Consider the following 18,435-nt stretch of genomic DNA (forward strand, 5'->3'; position numbering starts at 1 on the left):
ATAGTGCCTCCCCCTGCACAACTGTATCAAAACCTAATAGGCTGCTGCTACTGAAAGGTACTTGTCTGACTGCCCTAAACTAATAATAAAAAAAAAAAACGGAACTGTAAGCTCCTTTGCACTGTTCTGCCAGGGTGCCTCCACTCTTGATCCAGGGGGCTCATCACTAGAGGTCAGTCAATAGGATTTTAGACTCCTAATTGCCTAAATCCCATTTGAGGAGCCTCCGTCTCATTTTCAACCAGTCAGGCATTGTGTTGCGGAGCATGTTTGCACCCACGTCCCTATTATCTTTATTAATAATAATTATGCTTGGCTCTAAGATAGCACTTTCCATCTATGGTTCTTTGCAATATGCTTTACAAATATTAACCTACGATTTATTGTTGACTAAACTAAATTGCATCCAGAAGGAATTGCTACTCAAGGACACGCTCCAGAGTCAGTATTCTGCAGGATCTCCAGCTTTGCGTGGTGGGATGGTGTAGCCAGACAAAACCCCATCTTGTTTTTCCACGAGCCCCATCTTGTTTTCCCCCCCCCCCAGAGAGCAAGAGAAAGGCAGTCAGCCTTTGATGCCCTGGGAACGCAGGTGTGGTGCCTGTCCCTTATTCTACCATAAACAGAAACCAGACAGTAAATGGGCTAGCTGACGACTGGGAGGCCTCCCGTCGCCGTGATGGCTAGTATCAGTAATTGACACGCCTGCACTGTCTCGGGAGAGGAATCTTCGCCCATCACATACCAGAGGTGCCCATTGTCTGCATCTTCCCAGGTGTGAATTATGCTTTGCACCCTTCGTGGGAAACTTGGCATTCAAAGCCATTTTTCCTGATTGGCCACTTGAGACCAGGAAGAAGCCCATGTGACCCAAGGGGTATAAAGAGGGTTGAGTTGCCCACCCAATTTGAGCTCCAATCACCTACACCTGCTGGCAGGTATTGATTGTCTCCCGAGGTCTGTGGGACGCCCAACCTCGCCCTACTTCTTCCCGAGGGATTGAGAGAAAGACGCTGGCCACGCCAAGTCTGGAACGCAGGGGTGAGAATTGTACCTGCAATGTGTTTTTCTTTATGTGTACACTCTAAGTCTCTCTCTGTTGTAAGTTAGTTACTTTATTATAGTTTTCTTAAAGTCAAACTGCTTCATTTCTATTGTAAATCACCTTTGGTAAGGTGATTTTGCTATAAACTTTGGGAACAAGTGGGGTGCCCTCATTCACTTATAAAATATATATATCTATATACACTGAACCAAGTTTCTTTATTTCTTTTCTCTTTCTTTCTCCTATAAATAAGCCAGTGCGTGTCAAGCTTCTGACTTGAACCCGTGCTGCTGTACCCGAACCGAACACAAACAAAAGAACTTCAGCCGGTCATAAAGGGACAGATATAGGGAGAGCTTGGGCGTTTGAATTTGTGTCACACCCAGGTGGCAAAATTCAGTTGGGGCGCTTCTCAGTCTCCCCGAGGCTGCCCGCTGCGAAGGAATTATGAAATTCTAGCAGCTGAAATCTGAAGCGTAATAAGCTCTCCCTGTACACTTATTGGGGCGCCTTTCAACCTCTTCCAGGTTGCCCACTGCAAGGGACCCCCGGTCTCAGCAGTTAAAGTCTTAGGCGTATAGTACACACATAGTATAGGAAGAGCTTGGGCGTTTGAATTTGTGTCACACCCAGGTGGCAAAATTCAGTTGGGGCGCTTCTCAGTCTCCCCGAGGCTGCCCGCTGCGAAGGAATTATGAAATTCTAGCAGCTAAAATCTGAAGCGTAATAAGCTCTTCCTGTACACACTGGGGCGTCTGTTAGCCTGTTTGGCTACCCTCTGCGACGGGACCTCGGTCCTAGCAGTAAAGTCACGGACGTTAAACTACTTTTCAGGGTGCCCTCCAGCCTCCTAGGCTGCCCGCTGCAACGAGACTCTGTGTCTCAGCAGTTGAAGACTTGGGTGTAACACACACGCACACACTGCCCTGACCGTCGGCTGACAGATGGGAGGGGCAATATGCTGCAGCAACTTCAGAATACTCCCCAGCCAGCCAGCTCTATTAGCTGAGGCATGTGTGTGGAAAGAAGGACAAAACAGAGCCCTTGAATACTGCATGAGCAGCCCCCTTTCTTCTTGTATTCAGACTCATGATATGAATAAGCCCTGTGCAGTGGAAGAGAGGGTGGGGAGAGTGGTCACAAATGGGCTTTAAAATCAGTAAATCAAATAGGCTCAGGTAATGACTTTTGGATATTTTATGTCTAATAATACTTTGTATTAACTACTATTCATTCAGGACTATGAAGTTATATAAAAGAGACAAGTACTATTCAGCATTATGGCATATCAAATTTCAGACTGGAGCAATTTGTTTTAACAAATGAGATAAAAAAAAATCCTAAATACAGGGGTTAATATGGCAAATCCCCGAGAGAGCAGGCTCTTATTGCTGTAGCACCTCTCTAGTAAAATGGTAGAATCAGCACTGTCAAACTTGGTATCACTATCATTATTCACTTGTTCATTTTCCCTCTAAAGAGCATTCCCACAGCAATGATAAACCACATTTTCTTGCCAACCAGAGAGCTACATAGCTCTCAGGAAAGATTTACGATAATAATGTTCCCCCCAAAAATCTGAGAAATTTCTGGTTTAGAAATTTTAAATAATTAAAATTGACTCAAAAACTGAGTGAGTCCCTTGTGCTCTTGACATTTATTTTACTTAGATTAGATCACACAGTTCCAAAATCCTGTGAACCTCAATTCATTGGCTATGTATTTGTTCTTGTTCTGTGCTAACCGCAGAGTCAAATGCCGTACCTGCTTCGCCAGTAACATTTGCTTTAGATATTTCTCCATTTTGCTGTTCATTAGATTTCTATAAAGGAAACACAATTTTGTAAATTAAAAGCAGCACTGGAGAAAAGTGACACATATGCCCAGCTTTTTAAATGGATGATGAGATGTAGCATATACCTTGTCTACAGCTTCTGTGCGCCTAGTTCTTTTCATGATCTCCTCAAGCCGCTACAAAGAAAGTCACAGAAAGGAAAGGAAGATGTTTATTGACATTGATTTAAAAGTCACTCTAGGACCTGTTAATATGTTCAAATTGGTATTTACTGAAAAGAAGCAAAATCACTTCAATTTCTGTAACCACTTGTAGCTTGATCTAAATCTGATTAAAACAATGGGAGTCTTTCCATTCACTTCACTGGCTATGGATCAGCCTATCAGTGAATTTCTGAAGCAATATTTGCAATAACTTTGCACATCTTCCTACAGTGCACATGCAAATAAAAACAAACTGCTGAGATACTCAGTGCCAAGATTCCCTGCATGCATTCGGTTACCTTCTTTCTTTCTAACCGCTCTTGTTCTTCTCTTTGGAAATGCTTTTCACGCTCTAACCGAATTCGCTCAGCCTCTTCTCTCTGGCGAGCTTCTTCTTTCTGAGTAATGGGAAAAGAACAGAAATAAGGATTAATTCACAGTGAAACAGCTGATCCACACTGGATTCTGCCTATCTTTAGATGACATTTTCATTTATAACAATCTAAGAAAGAATTTTTGGCGTTGTGTCATGAACAGCATTTCCAGATTGAAATGCAGGCTTCTTAATTAATGTCTGTGCACCTCTCTTTTCTCTTAATTTTATGTAAATTAAAAAAGCTGGTAATCTTGTTTGTTTCTGTGTCTGTCATATGATGCATGCATGAATACACAGAAGATGACTAATGTAAATGCATTTCCTAACCTAGCAGCTAGCTAAGTGTTCATGAGACTAATGCACTTGACTGATGGATGCTTTTGATAGGGTCAAAAGAAAACAGCAGAATTTCCTTCTGTGCTCCCGACGCTGTCATTGCTTAACAAAAGCAAGGACAAACAGTCATATGCACATACAGAACAAGCCTTCACTTCCTGTTTTCTAATTAAATGTAAGGCTCCCTTGGTAGGTATTATATGAAGGGATTCCTCTATAAGACAAGACCGTCTTGTATTATTGGAGGCACTATAATAGTTCCCCAGTTAAGGATGCATTGAGATTTGCACTTGAAGAGGTTTCATCTTGTTTTAGCTCTCTATAAAAAAAACCTTTTCCTGCAGGGTAATCACGTCACTCTGCATCGCCCAGCCCCCCTATCCTGAGTGCAGTCTCCAGCAGGAAAGGCGGCCATGGCTCGGTGTTTCCCCAGCCCCTCCTCCGGGGGCACCCTGTCCTCCCCGCAGGTCTCAGGCTCCCCTAAAGGAGGATGGCAGCAGTAGTTTTTCAGGCCTCTGCCTGCCTGCAGTCTTGAAGCCATCCTCCCGCCGCCCCCCCCCCCCCCCCGCAAGATCACAGCACCAGCATTGCTTCCTGTGGCGAGGGAGGAGGACGTGCCGGATTCCAAGCAGAATCTCCTCTGGTATAACACCATTGTATTCAATAGGATCACATTACTAGAGAATTTGGCATATAGTATCAAGGGGCTAATTTGAAATGTAAAACTAAAGTTCTGCAGAAAAAGATCCATCAACTAGTAGTTTTTTTCCACAGAAATACATCCCACCCTGATCTGTACTCATTTATGAATGCAAGAGTCAGTCCATAAACCACTTAAAATGTGTAATATAACCAGCACATCCAAAAGAAAATCTAGAGCAGCCCATGAGATTAGTAACAAATCCCCAGCACACAAGCTAGGATGAAAACTCCATGGAGAAGCATACTTGTTTCTGAATGCGTTCCATCTCCTCCTTCTCTTTCTGGTCTCTTTCTTCTGCCTGCTGGCGTAGTAGTTCTTCCTTTTCTCGCTCCTGTTCTTCCTTCCTTTGCTTTCGCTCCGCTTCTTGCCTGCGAGCCTCCTCCTCCTCCCGGCGAGCCCTCTCTTCAGCTATCTTCTGTGACAGCTCCTCCTTTTTTAGCCTACGACCATGAAACCCAAGTGTTAAGCGTGGTAGACCCTGGGCTACAGCAACAGAACAATGACATGTCATTGTTATTTTACTCAGCTCCTGACTGAGTGCAACTGTGACAGAGGTGAGCTGCAGTGACCCAGTGGTGAGTCAGTTGGTGAGAGATGGCTAAAGAAACAGAGTGAGACATGCACTGACAGCCAGAACTACGAGAGAGTCTTGGCATAAACGAGAGAAGGGAGAGGACTATAAACCACAGCTATTGGAAATCTAAACACACATTCCCTGAAGACCCTACAGACATTATCATCAGACGACTCATTTGGGGAAATTTACAGGAGTGCTGGAAACTCCCTACAACTGGGGGTCCTGCCCCCACCCACACTCAGCCTCTTCCCCCTCAATGGAAAGCGATGGGACCATGGCCTCCTTGACTCCTTTTCCAGCGTCCCTTAGCTCAGTTGCTTTGGCATCAGTAGGCACAGAAAGAGGAGGAATCCCACAGCTGGGCCACGTAGTAGTGTGTGCTGATGCCAGAGCAACTCAGCTAAGGGTGCCAGAAAGGTGGGGAACAGAGCCCCATCCCTTTTTTCTGCCTTAAGGATGATCGGGGGGGGAAGGGAGGTTAAGGGTGCAGAGGAGTGAGTGGTGTGCAGGAGGCCTTGGGGGAGGGAGCGGAAAGGAGTACACAATGGAGCAGGGTAAGAGGTCCTTGGAGGAGGGGGTAAAGAGAAGTGAGCAGCGAAAATGAGAGTGAGCCCCCAGGAGAAAAAGTGGAGCAGAGGGAGCATCTCAGGGAGGAGGCTGAGTGGGGACAGGTCCAGGGGGTGGAGCATGGGTGGAATCACATTCTGGGTGCCAGTGGCCCCTCCAGCTTCTAGGGAACTTCCAGCAGCGGTGCTCCAGCATGCCTGCAAGGAGACGTGACCCTTGATGCATCTGGCATTTCTTGCCCACTGCCTGGCCAGCCTTTTTGGGGGAGGCTAAGCCTCCCCAAGCCTCTTAGGTGCACCACCCAGGATTATCAAAACCATGAGGATGAAGATGGCCACGGGCAAATTCCTCAGCTGTGGTGTAAACTACCACAGCTTTACTCATTTCAACTGTAGATACAGTGATTTATACCAACAGAAGATCTGTCCTCCATTATCTACTTTTAAAAACTAAATGCACATATGAACAGATGAGGCGCATGTGTTCAGAAATTTTTCAGATGTTTAGCTTCATAATTTTCTTGCTTGCCTGACTCATGGAAACAGATACTGACAAGACAGAATTATTCCTTCAGTTTGGATTTTTAATGTTTCCTTTCTTTACAGACTGGTTCTGAACCCTCCATATTAAACACTGTGGGTGTGTCTACACAGCAGTTATTTCGGAATAATGGCCATTATTCTGAAATAACTGCGACAGTCTACACAGCAATTCCGTTATCGTGAAATAATTTTGAAATAACGGATGGCTTATTCCAATTTCTTTATTCTATGAAGAATAACGCCTATTCCAAAATAGCTATTGCGAAATCAAGTGTGTGGAGCTGCTCTACTTCCGCTGTTTCAAAATAGCCCCTCTCCAGAGCCATTCTAAGTTATTCCTCCTGGAGTTCTAAATCGAGATAGCACATCTACATTAGGGAAACCTGCCTTGAACTTATTTTGAAGCTTCCCTGCAATATAGATGTTCTGTTTCGGAATAACTATTCCGGAATAGCTTATTCCGAAACAACAGTGCAGTGTAGACGTAGCCTAAGGTAGCTACCAAAATGACATAAAGATGCCAAAATGAATCCTCTTCACTGAGCAGATGTGTGTGTCACCTTTCGGTCTCTTCCCTCTCCTTCCTTTCTTGCTCCTCCCGTTCTCGCTGTTCACGAGCTAGCCGCCTCTTTTCAGTAAGCAGTCTTGTTGCTTCTTCTGGGTCAGTAGTACCTGCCGAAACCTTGCTAGGAACAGGGGTTGGTGAAGCAGCTGGTGGAGCAGCTGGTGGAGCAGGGGGCGAAGCTGGAGCAGCTACTGAAACAGGCAAAAAAGGGAAATTCATCCATAAGATGCTGTGTTAAAAAACAACAACATCCAAAAGCGTACAGATGAATAAACCTCCCTAGGAGGATGGCAAATATAATTTGAATAGCTAGAACTTATATTACAAAATATTTTTAGGTCTATAAGGGTTGCATTAGAAGAAGTGAAACTCACTAGCTTCTGAAATCCGGATTCTTTTGTGTACCCACAGGAGCAGTTGCTGTTGAGGTGGAATTCTCCCAGGGAGGAGAACATCTCTAAACTCAGACAGGGCATAATAGGAGCCCCGATGGTGGAAAAAGCCTTAAAGAGTTGCTGAAGCAGTCCATGGCAGACTGACTCCACTTGGGCTGGTCTATCCCATTTTTGTATGAGTACTGGATGCAGTGCAGGGGTAGTGGGAAGTTTGCCATACAGTCCCTTCTGGCCACTTATCTGCCTTTGGGGGCCTGAGCTGGAGTTCTGCTAATGCCATCAGGCCCTTGAGTTTTGAAAGTGACCTCCAATTAAGGAGGTCTTGGACAGCCCTCTGCACACCAACCTGCACTGATTTTGCAGTTATTCAGTTACTAGCGGGAGTTACCCGGCATTTCTCAGGAAAGTGGAGGAACAAAATTTAGAAAAACAGTAGTCCATTATCGTTTTTGAATGGTACAAAAGTTGCACTGAGTTCTATAGGGATTAAAATATCTATAAAAAAGTATAAAACAACCAATTTTACACGTTATCATCAAAAACTTAATTGTAAACTATATGTTTCGTTTCATTATTCTTAACAAATATGTACAATTTTTTCCACTTCCTACTCTTGAACACTCAACATAGAGTTGTCCATGTGAAAAGCAAGATGGCTCCAAATCAATTCCAACTACTTTAAGTGACTGTCCTTGCATTTTGTCAGTATACAGTGTTGAAATATAAGATGGCAGTTGATATAACTGAGGTGAGGAGCCTGAGGAGAGGGAGGGGGAAGGGAGCCACGTGCCTGCCGCTGGCATCCGAGCCCGCCTTCTGCTTCCTTGTCCCTCCGCTGGCCTTAGTGAGTGACTGGCCCCGCTGCTTCCCCCAGGAAGCTGCTTCTCCCTGCAGTGTCAAGCTCCGTGCAGCCCCAGGGGGAGGCATCGGTCTCTCATCTCTTCCCTCCCACAGTACTTTAAAACCTTCTCCTGGATAAAAGGTTATCCCATGCAAAATTTGGTTGCGGTAGCTCTTATAGTGTCCAAGTTATTAGCGCACAAACATTCTCCTTTATATATTAGATTACCCACATAAACGTTATTCTGCACAGGCTTACCACGTTTCACCCTAGAATCTTAAATAGCTTCATAGTCATTAGCTAAATAAACCTCACCACACTGTATGACACAGATATTGCACTCACTTTACAGATAGGGACACCAAGTATCTTGCTCAAGTTCACACAGTGAGCAAGTGACAGAGCTGGGAGTAGAACCATCCAGGAATCTGGCCTCCGTGTTCCCCATTCTAATGGCTCCTTTGCTCATTCCAAAAATGTTGAGCAAGCAGATGCCTTCATGTCCACTGTCCACCTCCAGCCAGTTGCAGACACAAGCCATCTCCTTTTTTGTAATGCAATGTTACACTTGTTAGGAGCAGCCCCACTCTCAGTCTGAAAGCTGCATTTGAGTCGGATCTTGAATATAGATTTCACGGGACAATTTGCAGGAGCAACTCTGACAGTGCAGACCTAAAACATAACCAGTGGCAGAACTGACAGCTCTGGTTTGTGCCATCTAACATTTATTACTGGAGTGTGCTTTTTCTTAAATAAAATATTCGTTCACATTTCTGTTCGGTTGCCTGGCTTCTGAACACCTGTCGTTTCCTCCACAAACATCACAGAAGATTAACTGAATTTTTTTCTGCTAGAGGCCAGGCACACATTACTCAGGGACTGCTATCAATATATTCACTAAACTAAAGAAAGCACACCCACATAAGCAGCAATGGCTCTGGCGGTGTCAATGACATGTACCGCGAGGTGGTTAGATTGACAACGATGTGGAAAAATCGACAACTGAAGGACTGGGGGGCGAGGGGTAACGAATCGTTGCCCAATTTCTCCTAAATGTAATTAACACATTGTAAATGGAAAAAGGAAAGGCTCAGTGATGGGTTGTACTAGGCAATCCCAGGCTGCATCCAGGGACTCCACTGCCTTAGAGCATCCTGCGTCAGGAACCTGCCAGAGAAGGGCAGTGATCCAGGCCTCCACAGGTTGCCTAGAAACAGACTCTCAGAATCAGCTTTTAGTGGAACTAGTGAGACTTGGTCATGAAGCGGCTTGAAGGGCCAGGGAGGGCAGAGGCCTATCAGTGCTAGCAAAGCAGATAAAAAAGGCTGCTTGTTTCTGTCAAAGCCTTGGCCAGTTCTGAGGCAGCCAGTGAAGGGCTTTCCCCCTGTCTCTTACCCAAGGAGCCAGGCCTGGTCAAAACCTAATTCTGATCACACCTTTTTGCTTAAGTCAATGAAAACCTTTTCTTTACTTTGTGGAATGGACCGCCCTAAGTGGAATATTACTTTGACTAATATAAGACTAGGTGAGCTCGCTTTACAAGATGCTCTACTGGTGGAGGTGAGCCTTGGACAGGCATTCAGATTTCCTCCAACCTCTCTAACCATTTTTTCAGGTTCGCATTAGAAAACAGAAATTCAACTACTATCTTTATGCCGACAACACTCAGATCTACCTCTTCATTCTGGACCCTTTTCTTCCTGTCCAGATTAAAATCTTCGCCTGTGTGTCACGTTACTGGATTTTAGTGTGAGCAGGCAGATCACTGTTTCACCCACTAGTGTGCATTTGGTCCAAATTTAGTGCAAAGCGGGCCATGTGAGGTGTCAAACAAAAGCTTATGCTATCCCGGCTCTGTCTAGGCTACTCATGCACTTGTACAATCTGTGTGCATACAGTTATGAATATGGGCTTTGTATTTATATTTAAATGTTTTCTGCTGGGGGGGGGGGCAGTTGCTCGATACTGCATGGACAGTGGCTCTTAAGTGTTGCCAATTGATACTTGAGGAGCACACAATGGCCCCTTACCAGAGAAGGACACACCTTCGTCTCGTCTTCACGCCTGCCCTTGGCTCCAGAAGCACCACTGGCAAGGACAGAAGGCCCAGAAACATTTGTTGACTTATCCTAACATAGGATGTACTCCAGAGACTTGTAAGCTAGCAGTTTGTAACATCTCTGCTAAGAGCCTGCATCAAGAACATGGTGATTGATTGATGTAATGTATTCTCTTTAACAATCTCACTCTCAACCTTTTCTTTCTTTTATTAATAAACCTTTAGATTTTAGATTCTAAAGGATTGACTCAGCGTGCTTTTTTGAGTGAGGTCTGAAGTATAAATTGACCTGGGACTGTGGCTGGTCCTTTGGGATATGGAGAACTTGTTTGGAGTTGGTGAGATTGGGTTTTATAACCTCTCATCTGTGGAAGGTGGGTGCTAGTTGTGGTACAGGGAACACAGAGGTGTCTAAGGGGATTTGCATGTGAGGCTTCTTGCTGCCCAGGGTGGCAACTGAAGTTCTCTGTGTGATTGGTTTGGTGCCTTATAGAGAAGGTCCCCAGACTTGGGCTGTAAGTAGCCCTGGTTATAAGCAATTCGCACGGATTTGACCCTCTCAGCGGTGCCACCAGACCAACCTGATATTACACTGTTTCTGACATCTCTTTGTGGGTGTCCCATTAAAATTCAACATGGCCAGAGCAGACAACTCTTTAAGGGAGTTGGATTTAGGATCAAGTGCAATTTGCTACCTCACAAGTGATAGATTTGAGTTCAGGATCAGATATGCCTAAGGTAAAAGGCCAGCAAGAAGCTCATTCAAAGAGAGATTCTTTCTGCATATCTCTAATATATGATCCTTATTCTCCAGCTTATTCTTATTTATTCATAGCTAAAATCTTTATCCAGGATTTCATCCTCTTGTTTCTCAACGACTGTTGTATTCTCTGGCTCTGACAACATCAATCTTACCTCACATCTACTGCTCTCTTCTCTCCACTATCCCCCTTCTGTCACTGCATGAAACACAAACTAGTTGTCTTCAATGTCAAGGTCCTTGATACTCTACTCCTACCCTACATATTATCTCAGATGCTCTTAAAAAATGGACTCCTGCCTCCACTCAGTCAAGGACAACAGTCTCTATCGCCTACTCACTGAGTTTCCAAACAAGCACTTTCAAGCTTTATCCCATGCTCCCTGTAAACATTTGCAAAATTCAGTCATGATCCTTCTTCAAAAAAGCACATCAATTGCTTATTATACTAACCAGCACGATCTCATTTCCTTGTGTTCCAACAGTCCGCTGTATCCATTTGCTGTCTTTTGTCTTATGTTTAGATCATAAGCTCTGTGGGGACAGGGACTGTCTTTCTGTTACGTGTCTGTAGAATGCCTGCATAATGGAATTCTAGGCAAGACGGGGACTCTAGGGGCTACCTATTAATTATAACAAAAAAAGATAAGGACCAGCTCTTTTCTTAGGAGTAGTGGAGCCCAGCTCATTCCCTCCCCTCTGCTCTTGTCTATCTATTTCTTTGATTATTTAAATACAGAATCCACAATAACAAAGAACAGGAATATCAGTGATCATAACAACTATTCTATCCATGTTCCTAGAATGAACAAGGATATCTAATATGTCAGGGGAATACAAAAATTATTTGTTCCCTGAATCCGATTTACTGTCATAAAAGGGCTCTGTGTATTTTCTTCCTTTTGTCCTTCCACCATTTCATTATCACTGATTCACACATTCCATCTCCATATTTTTTTCTTCTCTATTTTCTTTTTTATCTTTCTTTCACCTCTCCTCTTCTTTGCCTCCCTCTTTCCCCAAAAGCAGCATCAATCTCTCGTCTCTTTCCTTTCTGCCTCACTGATGCTTGTCCAATTTCTTGCTGTACTCCATTGTATACTGCCTGTTCCTTCTTGCTCTCCACCATGGTTTCCCTCTATATTTCATTATTCTACTTGATCATGCTTTTATCTCCCATGGGCCTGTGTTACTACCATGGCTAAATTAGTACAAATCTAGTTTAACTAACATAGGAATATGTGCTTCTGTTCATTCATCAGTTTGGCCCTATATTACTGCGATGTAATATAGTTTACCTTCTGTTTTTTGCTGGCTTTCTGAAAAAACATTTCAGCATTCAGTACTAAGGTCCCTTAAAACAAACAAACAGAACACCAGCTTTCCCCACCAGTCAATGGGGAAAACGTTTATCCTGTTTTTCTTATGCTGTTGTATCACTTGAATGGTTACCTACATATTTTTGATTCTGTCTTGCTGCACCTAGATAGAACTGTATCTGCAGCACTAAAACACTTCAGAGATTAATATATTAACAAATTCCTTACAATTCAAAATGAAAAAGACTGGGTAACCTTCTCATTTCATTTTCCAGCCTTGGGCAATGCATCTTTGCATGACACTGAATTTCCAGCAGGGAAATAATAAGAAGCCAACAGCAGACCTGGACATTCTCGTAACCTGAGTAATTTCACATAATAGTTTCATGAGACATTCTCTCTGAGTAGCATGCAATGATTGTTCCACTTCAACTCAGTCAACAATGAATCACATTTTTTTAGGTGTAAATTGTGCAAAGCCATGTAAAGAATCCACAATAATAAATCAATCACAAAAGAATCAGCTCAATAACGCATCATGCGTTTTAAGGAATTTCTGAAGGACAACAACAAACCCATTATTGAAGAAGCACTGAGACTGGTATAGCTGTAATAAGCTGGGTGGGAAGGGAAGAGAAAAAGAGGAGGACTCAAAAAACATCCCTGATATTAATATCATGATCCTCACCTTGAGCAGGCTCTAATATGACATGGAGACTCTCCTCTATGACAGATTCTCCAGCAGCTGCTGAAATTGCTTTTCTTTCTTCTGTCTGTTCCTCAGCTGCCTTCTCAGGCGCCTTCTCTGGCCCTTTTTTCTCACTCTCTGGTTTCAGCTCTTTCTTGGTGGGTCGGATATTGCCAGGGGAGGGAGGACGTGTCCGAGAGGAGGGCATTTTAGAAGAGCCAGGTGGAGAGGTTATCTGTTTGGGTGCGCCAGGCAAAAGAGGCAAGGACTTGGATGCATGCCTGTTTAAACAAGAAAACAGAATGATGGCAATATGTTGGACACCTTTCCAGTTTCTCTATAGATAAAACGAGTGCTTTTTTTGTGACGGTACTGCCCAGTACGCAGTACTGGCACCTCCAGACACAGTAACAGCACCTCCAGTCAAAACTCAACAACTTTTCCCCTAGAGTACGGGCACCATTTTTTTTTTAAACAAAAAAAGCACTGGATAAAACCATCATCGCTTCCTAAGCTCCCTCCAAACGAACAGGAAATCTGGAACACGTGGAGACAGAACAACAGTTTTACACAACTTAATGTTTACAAAGCGGTTTGAAGATTAACTAACTAATCCTCAATACACTCCTGTGAGAAGGGCACTGACGGGATATAATCTTCCTTTCTTCCCTATCCCAGGCCACTGAATGCTTTCCTTTTTACAGATTTAGTCTATCTGGTTATACCGGAAGGAAAACAGGAGACACTGGTTATGGTTTAACCAGGATGCATCTTTATTATGGGTATGTGGGAGTTCCCAGCAGATAAAAGTGTACAGTGCATGAATATTAAAATATATGTCTGGGGAGCTTTTGCTAGCCCACCCCTTCTTTTCCAACCTGGCCCACAATCAATCCATTGCTGGGACCTTACCATACCCCTCCTTAAAAGAAGGTTAAAGTAAGCTATAAAAGGGTGGGGAGCATGATCCTTCCCAGCTGCCTCCTCCCCCCTCCCTTTCACCCCAGAAAGGAGTGATGAATGCAATGCCCTCAGTGCATCCTGGCCAAACCCGGTATTTTGCCACTTCCAAGTATAGGAGAGTGTATGCTGTTCTGCCTGGTCTGGGAAATGTCTCTTGCAAGGATTGAACCTTTATCAATTCCTCAGCCCTCCCAGTCCCTGGAGGAGGAGTCAATGTCGCCATGCTATCCTGCCCTACTTCTGCAGGAATGTCCATTCCTTGCTACTTCCTTTCCCCTTACAGCAGTGTACCGCCCCCCCCAGCAAGCCAGACAATGGCTCCCTGATTTAGGTGCAGTGCAGTCACTGCTGAATAGAGCTTCTTTTAATTGCTGTTTTGATTCATGTCTTCTGTTGCCGAATGAAATACTCAACAGACATAACAATTAAAGCTTAATATGTGAAACCCAACATCTATACTTCACTTACCAAACTGGAGAGAGAGCTAGCAATCTAGTTTTGGGATTGGAAGGAGAAGGAAGTTTCTTTGCACTGGTGGAGGGGTCCTTTTCTTTTTTGTCAGTCTATTGATCAGCAAATAAACAAAAACATTATATTGCAGAAGTAGTTCACATGGGCACATGAAGCCTACCATAAGCTACAAATTCAGCACAGGAAAATAAGAAATCAGTGCTGCCTCAGCACTTTCTACAGCCTGGCTACCACAGAGCTACTGTTAAATAATTACCAACTTGATGGTAACTGGTGACCCAGAAGGGAAAGACTCCATTACCATGCTACTAAACTATCCAAGTCTTTTTTTCCCCTTATGTTCTAATACTGGGAAGCATACTAACATGACTCCTGCAACAAATGTAATGATGTTCTATACCAGGAAATGAGCATTTGATAGTATGCATGCATAATAGTCACTCTGTGCTGTCCTAAGGTGCTATGGGAAACTTTTCAAATATGAAATTGACACAGGCAGATAATTATTCCTTTTCAAAATGTTGTTCTCCACTGTTGGTAATAGCCACGGAGTCTTGAAATTCACATTTCATTCACTATGAACATTGTGCTTCTTCAGTTGGCAAACAGCGATTTCCCATCCTCCATCCCTGGCAAGCTACTTATGAAGCTTAAGTGCACGTAGCTCTATTTATTTTGTTTCCTTGTTTATGTGCCAGCATCACAGATGCCAACACACGCCTGAAATACAGTTCTGAAATAATGGCTCTTCTCCTACTCTTCTGGCTGGCTCAGCAGCCAAAAAGCACACAATGCTCAACCTTATGCAGAATAGTAATTTTCTTTTTAATTTCTTTTCTCAGAATGGCAAGGTTCTGGGTTTTTTGTTTGTTTTGTTTTTTGCCATTCAGTGGCAATCTGAAATCAATATCAGAACATATCTCCTACCATATTATAACTGTTTCAAAGGAGACCAAAATTCGGGGCCACATGTCAGAGTACCTTTAAATATAAGAAACCCTCAGCTTTTAGAGCTATTACATTCAAAATAGATTGGATAATTTGTAGAGAAAACAAAACTGGTGCACGTGTACGTATCAAATGTTTTAATCAGGTAGTATCCTGTCATTCAGGGAGCAGCATAATCTTGTCAGAGACCAATAATATGGAACCATGGCCAGATATCAACCAAAGCACTGGAGACAGGAAGGCACTGCATATTGCTGGTCTGGAATTTGATTAGTTAAAAGATGTCAATAGTGTTTCATCTCAGCCATGAACTTAAACTGATTTTTATAAAATACAGGACAAGAAAGCTGAAGAAACAAGAACCCCTTCTGCAATCCCTTTATATTTTCCCTATTGACCTCCATAAATTCTGAAATTCTTTGGGCAATAAAGCTTAGTGTTAACAAGGTTTTAATGGAAAAATTATTTTTAAAAAACGTTAGCACATGATGGCCTCAAGTAAAAATACTTTGCACCATGACATCTTGCCTTTAAAATAAAAAATAAAAAAAATCAAAAAAAAAAATCAATGGACTGATGTTCAGGTGGTATAAATTGGCATAGCCCCCTTGACTTTCATGAAGTTATGCTGATTTACAACATTTGAGCCCATTAATTGTAAGTTGCACAAAAATGTAGGCTTTGGGTTGTTAGTGAAATATCCTTAACCGCAGAATGACACCAGTAGCACTGAAGATGGAAAGAGTCAGTAGATCTGTTATTCTCAATAAATTTTAAAAAAATACCATGTACTTTCTAAACACATTTTAAAAATAAATCTGATCACAATTATCAGCTTCTCCATTTGTACAGACAGCATAAGGGGAATAACTGCTCGCTCACAGCTTCTTTTTGCCAATAATAGTATTCATAAATGGCCTTCTTCACCAAACAACCAATCTTTCTTCTTCTTTTTTAATTAAAAAAATATAATGAAAAAAACTGATAAAAAATGCCAGACTCATAACCTTGGAGACTGAAATACTCGATTTGCACGACAAATTTAGCACAGGGCAGTAGCAATCAAAGCTTCTTCACAGTCTTGGTGTATGCTGCAACCATCTGAAGGAACCATCTTGAAGGCTGAAAGAGTAGCTCACAGTTTCTATACTTTGTACTACTCTTAGCTAAGACTACCTACAAGAATTAGAGAGAGAAGGTGGGTGAGCAGGGCTGCCGATGGAGGGAGAGCAAAAGGGGCAGTTACCCCAATGCCTGGTGATTTAAAAGGGCCCAGGGCGCCAGGCTGCTGCTACCATAGCAGCATCTGGATTCTTGGGCCCTTAAAATTGCCAATGGAGCCCTATGGAGTGCAGTCCAGGCAGCTCTGAGGGCTGGTTGGGGGAGAGACAGCACAGTCCAGGTGATGCTGAGAGCTGGCTGCCTTCCAGAGGGCCCCAGAGCCAAGCCCCCCTCTCATTGCCAAGGGCCTGGAGACATCCATCATCAGCATGTGGGTAAAATAATATCTTTTATCGGGCCAAGCTCTGTCAGTGAGAGCTCTGTGTAATTCGAAAGCTGGTCTCTCTCACCAATAGAAGATAGTGCAGTAAAAGATTACCTCACCCAACTTGTCTCTCTAATACTGTAGGACCCCCACGGCTACAATAACACTGCACGCAACACAAGAAGAATATCAACAGAAGTGGTGCTGATTGGGAGATTGATGTTTGCCCTTTAAGGAAACTGAACTAAAAATAATTGAAATCACAAAACCCAAAAAACTACTGTTAAATAATTACCAAGTTAGCATGATGTTAACTGGTGACCTAGAAGTGAAAGACTCCATTACCACTCTCCTAAACTATCAATTTTTTTTCTTATGTTCTAATGTGAATTTATGCCATATGGCTCTGCTACAGATGCTACACTTCATACAACTAGCATGCTTACCCCTGTTGAGGGCGTGGTCCTCCTACGTCCAGCTGCTGTGAGAAATAATTTTGCTCGGTCTGCTGGATTTCTATAGTTCATGGCCTTGTAGGACAGAGGGCTGATAGGGCTGCAAGATGCTGAACGAGGACAAATGGGGATAACTACGTATGGGTTGTTTTCATTTTTTTTAAAACAGAATAAAATTGGAGGAATGATAAAAGAAAGCAGGAAACCGGAATGAGAGAGAATAAGACAAAGAGAAAAAAGGAAGAAGGTATTAATACACAAAGAACATTTTTAGAAATTAAACCAGAAGCATCACTTGATATTCATTCACTTAGCCCAAATATCTACTGGAACATTTCCATTTGGAATTCATATAACTTTAAATTTTAAAGTAAAAAAATTATTCCAGATTATAGAAATCTTCATCTTTATCAAAGATGAGGATGTGTCCAAAAACAAATGGACATCAGATAGTGAGATTGCCTTTTATTTTAAAGTGATGGCTCTGGTAAAGTAACAAACAAAATTACTGACCTGAGATTGATTAGCTTAGTACATTCATTGACATGCCTTTTAATCAGGTCCCCCCCCCAAAATCAGACTAAAATTAGGTTTTCAGTAACTAGTTGGGACAGGAGAGGGAGTTGGAAAGAAAAGACACACATACCAAGACGAAAACATTTTATCATCTACACAGAGCATATAGTTCAGCAGTCTAGCAAAATTATTACATTCCTTCTCAGCAAATTGACAAAGTCACATCACGTGTTAATTTTAACTTGTGAACTTGTGATCTCCTGATGACACTTACAAAGATTTCAGAAACCGACACCAAATAAATGCATGCATCTACCCTATCTAGAGTGCAGAACAGATTTGTAGCATAACACACAGGTATCTTTTTATGCTATCATTAACATGGATATACCATAGTGCAGGGGTGGCCTAACTTACCCTGACCCTCCAAATCACATACAATAATTCTCAAAAATGCAAGGGCCAAGGAATGCCTGCCAGGGCTGGCAGCTTCAGCACCAGGAGTCGGCACCTGCCAGGTCTTCAGTTTTACTCCTGCTGAAGCCCCAAGCCCTGACACGTGTGACATCCACTTCCCTGCTGGACAGAAGCTACACACAAGGTGGAATCACACCCTCCCGTTGATTTTTGCCAGAGTTTGCAGGGCCTGCTTAGTCTCATGGTGTCACCAGGCCCCCCTTCTGCAAAGCTGATGCCCCCTGAAGCTTCCAACTTTTTGCTGCTGTCTCTTCACAAGGTACTAACATTTGGAAGCTGAAGGGAGGGGCTTCTGAGAGGAAGGGGGGCATACCTGGAAGGATGACTCAACCTGTTTCGAGGATAGGA

The 18,435-nt window shown here is 43.1% G+C and overlaps 1 protein-coding gene across 13 annotated transcripts in view; it reads right to left on the reverse strand.

Annotated features, from left to right (window-relative positions):
* MAP7 (microtubule associated protein 7) overlaps positions 1–18,435 on the reverse strand; it is a 193,305-nt gene that overhangs the window by 13,569 nt on the left and 161,301 nt on the right. For 6 of the 13 annotated variants that reach the window (XM_089777272.1, XM_089777268.1, XM_089777275.1 and 3 more), the window contains 8 exons: positions 17,086–17,228; positions 14,203–14,297; positions 12,772–13,052; positions 6,705–6,900; positions 4,703–4,898; positions 3,343–3,441; positions 2,966–3,016; positions 2,810–2,867 (listed from right to left, as the gene is read on the reverse strand). In XM_089777272.1, coding sequence (XP_089633398.1) covers positions 2,810–2,867; positions 2,966–3,016; positions 3,343–3,441; positions 4,703–4,898; positions 6,705–6,900; positions 12,772–13,052; positions 14,203–14,297; positions 17,086–17,228 — 1,119 coding nt within the window. The remainder of the gene's footprint in view (positions 1–2,809; positions 2,868–2,965; positions 3,017–3,342; positions 3,442–4,702; positions 4,899–6,704; positions 6,901–12,771; positions 13,053–14,202; positions 14,298–17,085; positions 17,229–18,435) is intronic. The other 7 variants (XM_089777273.1, XM_089777270.1, XM_089777276.1 and 4 more) reach the window with 3 other exon arrangements.

Source organism: Pelodiscus sinensis, chromosome 3 (genome assembly GCF_052426305.1).
Source record: "Pelodiscus sinensis isolate ZL-2025 chromosome 3, ASM5242630v1, whole genome shotgun sequence".
Lineage (NCBI taxonomy): Eukaryota > Metazoa > Chordata > Testudines > Trionychidae > Pelodiscus > Pelodiscus sinensis.